The 11,142-nt window shown below is 30.1% G+C and overlaps 1 protein-coding gene across 1 annotated transcript in view; it reads right to left on the bottom strand.

The window, feature by feature from the left end:
• LOC106472742 (inversin-like) overlaps positions 1-10,883 on the bottom strand; it is a 47,648-nt gene extending 36,765 nt beyond the window's left edge. Inside the window, exons 1-3 of the mRNA XM_013933398.2 lie at positions 10,768-10,883; positions 7,138-7,408; positions 3,375-3,548 (exon numbers count right to left, since the gene is read on the bottom strand). Coding sequence (XP_013788852.1) covers positions 3,375-3,548; positions 7,138-7,392 — 429 coding nt within the window. The 5' untranslated portion in view covers positions 7,393-7,408; positions 10,768-10,883. The remainder of the gene's footprint in view (positions 1-3,374; positions 3,549-7,137; positions 7,409-10,767) is intronic.
• Positions 10,884-11,142: the final 259 nt, after the last annotated feature.

Genomic DNA, 11,142 nt, shown 5'->3' on the forward strand with positions numbered 1-11,142 from the left:
GTTTTTCTTTTAATGATGCTAGTGAGAGTACCTCAAAACATTTTTCTAAAGAAACCAATCATTTTAAAAACAGCTTAGATATAGTCTAACCAAAAAAAACTCATGATATTCATTTTCAAGGTCCTCTAAAGTTACACAAATGAAACAGCAAACTATGATTAAAAGAAGTATTTTTGTTCTCAGCATGACAATCCTCTTTCACTCAGTAAGCTGAACAAACTTGAATTATGAAAACATAATAATGAGAAATTATAATCTCAATATTTCATTTACTTGGATAGTTAGAATAATCAAAAACAATAATAATGGAAACAATAATTTTGATTAGATTTTTATTTTTATAGTCTTAAATGTTAAATACATGACTACACTGAGTTAATAGAAGCTATGAAAGTATACAAACTATAACTAAATATACTAAGTTTACGAAATTTGAGAAAATTTTGTAAATATTGCAAGTCTGTTGTACACAAAAAAAACAGATTTTTTTAATAAAGTATTTCTACAAAATATTTGTAAATTTATGAAGTCTTTATTGATTAGTGCCAGACTCATGAAAATAATCAGCTAATTGAATATTTTACAAAACACATTGCACAGTTAATTCTTTCTTTCCTACAAACAGTATATAATAAATCTATATGAAGATACAATGGGTAAATTAAACATTGTCATTTAAAGTACGATAAAACAGTTCACAAACATATATAAGACTAATTTTACTAGTTTTAAGCTTTTGTAACAATAAGAATGCAAAATTTAGCTCTCAACTGTATGTTCCATTCAGGAATATAACTTGTTGTTCACCTTCCTACAGAGAAATACAATACTGTAAGCCTAATTACACTTTCAAATGCAAAAATTCCTAAATTAGTCTTGTTAATGTTTTGAGAGATACTTTATAAAAAGATGACAAAATTATTTCTAAGTTTAACTTGAAAATACATTCTATCTTTCCTTGTTCTTTGAATGAAGTCCTGCAGCATTAACTTATATTGATGATAACTTTTAAGTAAGTTTTCATTAAATAAATATCTTATACCAGAAATGAAAAAGATAGGTTCGGTTATTAATATTTTAAGAACTTAAATTACAGTATCCAAGTGAAGTTAGTTCCATGTTAGCAGAATATGTACAATTGCACTGTACTCTGGTACACGACAATTGTAGGATATCAATGATATGCACAGAACATTCCTTGACACTTTGTTGTTGTTGTTTTTTCTACAAAACACTCCTGTTCAGAAAAATGGATAATATTCCAGTAATTTTAAGTGATACTTTACCAGTGCAGAAGTTAACTAACCATTGTTACATATATATTGTCTTTTGGCTCGGTTTACTGTAAAGCTGGGTAATTAACTTGATATAACGAATTACCTATAAGCACTCATAATGTCTCGTAAAATAACTGGTTAATTCAAATTATGATTAAATCAATTAAGGTCACAAAAATAATCAACTAATCAAAATTATTGTTTCCCATTATTACTGTTTTTGATTATTTCAACTATCTAAGTAATTGAAGTATTGCAATTATAATTTATCATTATGATTTTTGATTAATTCAAGTCTGTTCAGCTCAGTTGGTTGGTGTCAGACTCATAAAAATAACTATCTAATTAAAGTCTAGTTTTTTTTATTATTCCAGCCATTCAGTATCCAAGTATGTTCAGCTGTAGGCTGACATACCAGGTTATTAAGGGGTATTGCCTCTTAGTCTAGGGTTCAATTCCTGTTGCCACCAAACATGTTCGTCCTTTCAGTAATGGGTGTGTTACATTTGTTTTTGAGTTATGGCAAAGCTACCATGTCTATGTGCAACTACCTTTAGTTTTGAACTGCCAACCAGTGGGAAAGCAATCAGTCAGCAGGACCCATTACTAACTGTTGTACTAATCTTTCCCCAGTGAATACTGGGACTGACTCCCACTATTGACCATGACATACAGTTGAAATGTGAACATTCTGGTGGCAATGAGTATTGAATTCACAATTCTTAATTCATGAGACACACACCCTAACCACCAAGCTATGCCAGCCTAAGGGTATAAGTTACTTTCTTATTAAATTACTAAATTGGAAAACAGCAATTTATAAGCACAATGAAAATTATTTAATATAGAGAAGATACTATATTTTCAACAGAACATTGGTCTGTCTTTTTATTAAGCTTATTGAAGATCTGTGAACAACTCAGTTTTGTAAGATTTGGAAACAAATATCAATTAAAAGACTCTAAATAACCCCTAGTAACTAAAATAAAAATCTTTCATCTTTACTGAAATAAAAAGCTAACAAGAGAAAAAACTTAAATATAGGTAAGTCTATACTGCACATGTATAAACAAAGGTTTATTTTTAATTTCTTAGATTTTTTAAAATAGTTTGAAAATACCATACAATAATCAATTAAAGGAATAAAACAGAAATAAGGACTATTTGTACAGGTTGTTGGATATAAAATCATGTTTTACTTGTTTTTTCAAATAGAGGACTGCTTTACACTGGAGTGCATTACATGGAAATGCTGAGCATATTCGCCTCTTGCTTAACAAAGTAAGTCACATGTGCATGTAACTCTCCAAAATTTACTGGAAGTAATTCAATTATATTTTCAAATGGTATTTTTTATAAAACATTATTTTATTTTATCTTACTCTGATTCTTAAAATTTTGCTCATTTGTCTGTTGTTCATTTTACCTCAGTTTCTTTCCAATTCTGCTACTGTATTTTATTTAGCAATAGCTGGTGCTAAAATAAAGTCTTTACGTAATAATAACAACAGTTTTACAAGCTTTCACATGGTTTGAAAATAGAAAGAGATGTTAGAATCAAACACTTTTTTAATAGTGGTTTTAATTATATTTACTAGAAATAACGCTTATATTTGGTTGGAAAAAAATTATTCAAAATGTTGTCTCAAACTAATTAAAAAACTGATATTTTGAAAAAATTACCAATTTACAGCAAATAATAATGAAGAATGGCTTGATTTCTATTGGACAATTGGTTGTTTTATTAGTTCTTATTATATCCATCAATAATAAAAACAATTGCTGTGTTACATCTTTAATATAAACAGCTATTTATGATCATAATACACTACCAATAACCAAATAAATTACCCCATACATGTGCAAAAAAAAATTAATACCATGTTGGGTTTAATAAATAATAATTACACAACAAAATATTCAGATATTCTTTAAATTAAAAAAAAAAACATTACAATAAAATTTCTAGCTATCTTACACACACATCTTAAAAAGTAGATCTGATATAAGAATAATTATTCAATTACTTAATAAGTATTTAGTTTTTACTGGTGGCAAATAAGTTATAGTTCCCACAAATCTAGTCTTTCATTATACCTTTTGGCCATCTTGCATATCAACCTGAACTGTTTGAAGCTTCTGTAAAATTAATGCCAAACATTGAGGTAATGGATGAGCTGCTGCTAAATGAAGAGGTGTCACACCATCCACATCCTTCTGATCCCATCGTGCACCACTGTCTAACAGAACTCTCACAAACCGTGGAAGTCCCTGGTAGGGATAATTTAAAATGCATATATTTAATACAAACAGAGAAGTACTAGATGTACTGAAAATGTCTCTCTCTGTATACATAGCAGCTCTCAGAGGTGTACAGTAATAAACTTACAACTGTCAAATGATTAGCTGAAATCTTTACTAACCTTATATATTTGAAAATTACACAACACTATATGACACCATGTTCTGATATAGAAGTTTCAAATACACATTACTGATTAAATATAATTCTTTAAAAGTGTTTTCTGTATTCATCCCTACCTTGTTTCTGTACTTACTGACATCTGTACATCATCCATATTTTTTCAAAATGTTTTTTTTACTTGTTCACCCTATTTTTTTAGACAATATCAATGAATATTTTATAATGAATGGAAGTCTCTGTGAAGGCAACAGTTTTAGCCTGGCATGATGAGTTGTCTTGATGGACATCATGTGTTGAAGTTAATGAAATGTTATACTGCTTCTGCACTACCCAAGTTAAAATGCAACATTTTAGTGTGTAAATCATCGCAACAATTTAATGCTTTGGTGAGCTGGCCCTTCTGATGCCAAAATCACAATAATCAGCAGAGCTGTTATGCTACTCACCGGTTCTCTACTTTAATAGTATGTTTTGGCTAAGCTAGAGGTCTTATAGCTTTTAAAAACATCAAAAACCCAAGTTAGGTGTTTATAAATCTCTTAGATTCTTATTACAGATTGGAGACTATAATGAGCAATGCATAATATGCATCAGCCATTTATTTCCTGGCCCATCTCTACATTCCATGCTTAGTAATAAGAAGAATGAGTTCATCTACAGTTAAGTATTTTAATGCTAAAAATCTAGATTTCAGATACAACACATTGTCATTAGATGACTTTGGAGATAGAATCTCCACTACGAAGACAAGAAAAAAGAACTGAAAAAAGAAAGAGGCACTATCCTTCTTGAGAGGGTGAAGTGGAAGCACTGACCATAAGAGAAATCTGGCTATGATCATTCATAAGTTCCTTCCAGAGGTTTATTGACATGAGAAAATTAGCACTTAAAAAGACTGTTGGGCTAAAATGTCATGTGGATAGTGCACTTATTAGGAACAGAGACCAGGAGCAACAGTCATGGTATGTTCTATTCTGGCTAAAAAACAGGATTGACAAGTGATCTTGGAACCAGTCAAAAGACACACACAGTTCAAGTAGGAAAGACATAAAGAGGCAAAGTCTGACCAAAGTAATAACTCCAAGTCTTATACATGACAGAACAATGCAAAGGATGGCACACCAAACTTATTCTTAGTTTCTGATACAATAAAGTAAACTAACTATATAGATCAGAACTAATTAATCCTAGGGTCTAATATTCACTCTAATTTGAGGACATAAGGATACCCCCCCCCACCACCACTTCAAGATCCTATGGTTGTTGTAAAACAAATAAAATGGAGATAGAAAGCAATAGACAATATCATATTGCCATGATATGGTCAATGTCAGCTTCTTGATTGCTCTACTCCATTAAATATGTTGTATGAAAATCTGTCTTGATGCTAACTGCATAAAATTCCAAACTTTAATGTTGTGCCTGCATGTAAACAATTCATTGTTATAGGTATCATTAATAACAAACTCTCCATTATTTCAGTAAAGATAAACCCTCAAACTGTGATATAATGTTAGTGAATTAGGACTCAGCAGAGAGGGTGGGATATGATTTAAAGAAATGTCATAGAAATTTACATTTACGATTTAAAAAAAAATGAATTTAGATATTTCTAACTTTTCTTACTCAAAATAAAATAAATGAAATTTTATGAATTATAACATGACTAGATAGTGGAAATTGAATAACTTTCATGTCAATTTTTTTAAAATTTAATGAATAATGTTTGTGATGTGTTCATAATCCAATATTCCTGGTTGAATTGTGACCAGAAAAACAGGTGTTTTTCAATTTGGGAGTAAAGGGCATTTACAGTTCAAAAAATGGGCAAAATCAGCTTCTGAATCAAGTAATGAATACTGCTAATTTAATATATCATTCTTACTTATTATGATTCAAATGCATTGTTTCACCAGCTAGTGATATTTTCACCCATAATCCCAATAACATTTCACAAGATCTATCCAGCTTAAGATATATAGGTTAGTCCTAAGTCCACATACTAAGTTCAAAAAGCAAAATAATCTTTTTTACTAAAAATAGATATATATATTAAACATTTTAACCAATACTGTTAAGGAAAGTAATATTTAAGAAAAACATACAACACTTACAAAACACAAAAATTACTTGCTTGGTTCAGGCTCTGTCACAGATTCCTTAAAAAGTGTGACATTAGTATTTGCAAAACTAACTAATCCTCCCTAACACAGGGGGAAAAGTTTTTGTTAGAATGCGTATTCTGTAACACAAATTTCCTGTTTTTGAATTTTCAAATGTGTCAGTAAAGAATTCATCAAACGTTGGTAATTTGACAACATGGTACAAATAATGGACAATCATATGCAAGCTTTTTCAAGGATAAAAACAACAATGCTGGAATAAGGATGTGTTATAACCAATGGCAAACTTTTTGTATGAATAACAGACTTTCAAGATGGCAAAAAAAAACATGTTCAAGAGAAAATGCACACTACAATACTTGTTATAGAGAACTCTAATTGTTGAACATACCTGGAAACAACCATCATGACAAAGTGAACTATGTCAGAATGAAATAATTATATGTAGCTATCATAATATAGAAAAATCAGAGGGAAGGTATATAACATTTTGAAAGATGCAGAAGAAGAAAAAACAATGGAAGGGTAGGTACCATGGTGTGATGAGCAGAATCTGACACAGAATGTATCCAATCATTTTTCAGAGAAGGATAGACATAGAGAGAAATGTCAAACTAATACTAATTGAAACATACTCCACCATATCTAGTTGATCTAAAACCAGATAGAGGGGGAAAAAAAAAAAGATGAAGCTTTTATTTGAAAATCATATCAAATTCCTTGATCAAATGTAGATCTAATGATAAATGTCTGGATAAAGAGAAAATTCCGTGGGAATAACTGGTCGATAAGAGAACTGAATGGAAATAAAATTTATGACCAAAGAAATATGGTATGTCAAAAGAGAAACTGAAGGCAACTGAATACACAGTGTAATGTATATTTATAATTTCAGATAGATTTGCATCTATCTAATTAAATGTTCACTTTCAATGAGAAAAACACTGTTTATTCAATGCAAGGATACACTCATATCAAAGATGTTAAGTTTTTTGTTGACAAAATTAAAATATTATTTCAAGATAAAACAAACTTCTTACATAAAACTAAAAAAAAGTTATGTTGTTGTCAATGGTATCTATTGCAATTTGGTATGAAACCTTCACTTACCTCACAAAATGAAATAAAAGATCATACTTCACAAACTCAGATACACTTGCATGTCAGTAAAAACATGCATGAAATTTTCCTACAACAATGTAAGTGTTGAAAAGCTTGAAACTGAAACTTTTTCTAAATCATGAGATAATCCCTGATTTTTGCCTTGTGTAGAAGCCAAAAACAGTCCTACAAAACTCTTATTTCAAATTACCTCATGACAGGCCCAGTGGAGAGGGGTTTGGCCAACATTATCACTGTTGTCTACTCGTGCCCCTTCTTTAAGAAGTAAACTAGCACAGCTGAGGTTGTTCTGCAAGATGCTGTATATAAGAGGCGTTCTTCCAAAGTCATCTTTATGCTCTAAGGCCACTGCAGGAGCTGTTTCTAGAAACTTCTTCATGGAAGTTTTATTAGCACTGAGAGCAGTTTCATGCAGAGGTGAGATTTCATTTGACAAAAAGTTCATTTCTTGAGACAATCATCTGTAACAAACATAGTCTAACAATCATACTGTAGAATATGTGTATCTAACTCATGGTATAATAAACTGTTTGAAATGCAATGTTTGTCTATCTTGCTGATTACATGTGAGAATATGTGGCTTGCTCTATAACAGTATTGACAGATTAAGTGCATAGTAATAATAATTTTAAATCTTTTAATACAATTTATTTGGTGCTACTATAGCATGCAGTCTACACAGATACAATTATCACCACCATTTTAATGATTCACTAAAACATAATATCTTGGTAAGTAATTTATATCTATCCAGGTTTTTGTTCAGCAAATAATAATAATTGAATAAGTTGTGTGTTCCAAAAGATTACTTTAAATTTAGTTCATAACTGTGCTAGTTTTGATTATTGGAATTTATTTCATTACGATTATATTTGCCCCAAAAATTTTATGTAATGGTATTTTGTCTACAAAGATATTTACACGATAGCATGCAGTCTACATAGTTACTATCATCATTACCATTTTAACGATTCACTAAAACATAATTTCTTGCTTAGTAATTTATATATATCTGGGTTATTGTTCAGCAAATAATAATAATTGAATAAGTTGTGTGTTCCAAAAGAGTACCTTAAATTTAGGTTACAACTGTGCTAGTTTTGATTGTTGGAATTTATTTCATTACAATTATACTTGCCCCTAAAATGTTATGTAATTGTATTTGGTACTTTATTAGTTTAAAAGCATTATTTATAATAAATGGCACGAATTGCAAATAAACTAAAGTTAAAATAGTGATGATGATAGTATCTGTGCAAGCCGCACGCTACAGTATAAATATCTTTGTAGACTGCATGCTATAGTAGCACCATTTATTTATTACAACAAACTATACTATGCCACGATATCATATTTGGATAGATTTCTTCTGTTACCAATATTACAAGTTTTATATTTTACTCCATTCAAACCTCGCACATGTAATTAAGATATTGTTATCCATGTACTTTCACAATACTGTTAAAGAGCATGTTGAAGACTTTCAAAGAAAATTAATGAAACTGTTTTACAGTAAGTTTCAATAATTTCATCCAACTATAAAAATACAGGTCTTAACACCAGAAAGCAATATATAAAACCAATAAGCTCTTCAGAAATATTTGAACATTTTCAGGTTTTTGGTTGGGCAAGTTTATGGGGAGCATTTAGTACCATTTGATGTTCAAGTGTTCATTTATGGCATGGTGGTGACAGTATAGAACTTTGCATTTCTTATTTGAAAATGTTTAATTTGTAATCTTAATAGGCTGAATGAGTTTGCCAAACTGTTGCTTATGATGTGTTTTACAATGAATAAATTATAAAATACAATATTAAAAACTATTTCCTGGTTTTCATAAGAAGGTGGACACAACATTCCCTGGTCAAAATTATCATGTCAAATTAGTGAAATTATTCAATATTTTATAGATATGTGTGCATTTAATTTTATTTCTATATAAAAATGGTTTTAGGATAAAAGCTGGTTTCCACCTGAAAAATACATATTATTATCATCCTTTACCATGATAATCAACTAAAACTTTTTCAGTATAACTGATTTAGAGTAATGAATAAGAAATCTGTCCTAGCCATGTACATTATGCAAGACATTTGCATGCTCACTCTACCATATTGAAATTTCCCTGGAAGGTGGTATGAAATTCACCAACTTTTATTTTTAGTTAAATTCCTAGACTGGTAGGAACCCTGTATTGGACATTGATATGTTTATTGTTTGGTCAAATATTCATACATCACACAAAGAAATAAAGACTTTTAAGCCAGATTAGAAAAAACACCAATGTAACAGATGCTGCTCTTCTAGATAAATCCCATGCTTCAGAAATATTGATTATAAGTCTAAAGAGGTTATAATTTAATTGTACAGATCACTGGTTAGGCCACATTTGGAATATTGTGTTCAGTCTTGGGCTCCTTACGTTAGGAAAGACACTGAACTGTTGGAAAGGGTTCAGAGAAGGGTTACTAGAATGGTGCCTGGGATGGAGGGACTGTCATATGAGGAAAAGGCTGAAATCTCTCAAATAGTTTTCTCTTGCAAAAAGAAGATTTAAGGGGGACCTGATTGAGGTGTTTAAGATTATACAGGGAACTGATAGTGTTGATGCATCAATTTTTGTTCATATTTAACAGTGAGAATAGTAAGACCAGGGGACACAAATATATAACTTAGCAAAATAGGAGTCATCTTCAGCTAAGACAGTTTCATTTTTCTAACAGGGTGGTTGGCCTTTGGAATGGGTTGCTTTCGGATGTTGTAGAGGCAGTAAATGCGAGTTTAAGAAAAAGCTTGATAAATATATATGAATGATAAGGGGTGGCTTTAGAATTTTTTAAAAATTATTTTAATTTAGTTTACATTATGGAACAGTCAAGGTGGATCAATAGGTCCCACGTTGTCCCAAAACATTATGTTATGTAGTCTTTTATAGTTACATACTTAACAACAACCAAAGTCCATATTTATAGGACATTCCACATCATCAAGGAAGTTACATGGGTAGTGATTAATATTTGTAGGAAGAGGGCTGGATATAAAGGGATATTTTTCTGCTAGTTGAAGGAGATTTGGAGCCAGAACATAATGACTAAAAAAGGCCCTTAACATTGAATAAGTGATATAAACTATATATGATAAATAAAAAAATTGAAACAAAGGCTGATGAAAACAGATCTACTCATATTCTAACATCCACTGAGTAACACAACCTAAGTCTGGAATAAGGTCTATAATTTGTTTCCTTATTCAAATAAAATTAAGATACATTGGTAAACTTAAACTTTACAGCACAACAATTTTTCTATATATTTGACATTATTGTACTATGGAAGTTATATGAAGTTGAAAACTTCATTTAATAATGAATAACCATTTAATCAAGTATATCTTACACTCACAGTCACAATGAAGTAATTATTTTACTTATTTTTTGTGATTTTACTCAAATTTAAACTGCGAAGTAACGAAGACGATTAATCTATGTTACCAATAATAACTTAACTAAGTAAAGTTTATTTATTAATTTGATATAAAAATAAACTAATAATATAATTATTATACACTAGTGAACTAAGTAACGTTTTACTAGACATAATCTTGTAACGTTAGCAATTAGCAACATTTCGTACAAGGTCTGCAGCTTTGTACTGGTGGTACCGTGGTAATGAAGTCAATAATCTACTAACTCTTGAGCACTTGGAACTTAATCCTAACCACTAACGAGTACTGACTACGAAAACTAACTAATGCATTTTGACTTTTAATTTGTATATTTCGATAGATCAGTTAACACCATATCATTTTATTTTTACTTACTGAATTTTAATTACAATTTATAAATGCTAAAATCGGTCAGTATAAATATCAAATAACGAAGTAAACTGCAACTACTTCTTCGATAAATTTACGTGCCAAAAAGTAACAAACAAACAAAAAAAAAAGATAGGTCAACACATAAAAAATAGGAATTCTTACTTGTCATTTAGCCGATAGAGGGTGATTTCGGTTGTACTAAAACATTACATTGTGAAAAAACAACAACAACGAACAAAGAAAACATTCGTTATGTTCCAGATACTAACTTAAGGTTTCCATATATTGTGAAGTTAATCAATAAAAATATTTAAAGCCAAGCTGAATAAATTTGCGGACATTGCTGTTGTTTTGGCATCAAAGAGAAAGTATCTGAAA

The sequence above is a fragment of the Limulus polyphemus genome, unplaced genomic scaffold (assembly GCF_000517525.1).
Source record: "Limulus polyphemus unplaced genomic scaffold, Limulus_polyphemus-2.1.2 Scaffold5573, whole genome shotgun sequence".
Lineage (NCBI taxonomy): Eukaryota > Metazoa > Arthropoda > Merostomata > Xiphosura > Limulidae > Limulus > Limulus polyphemus.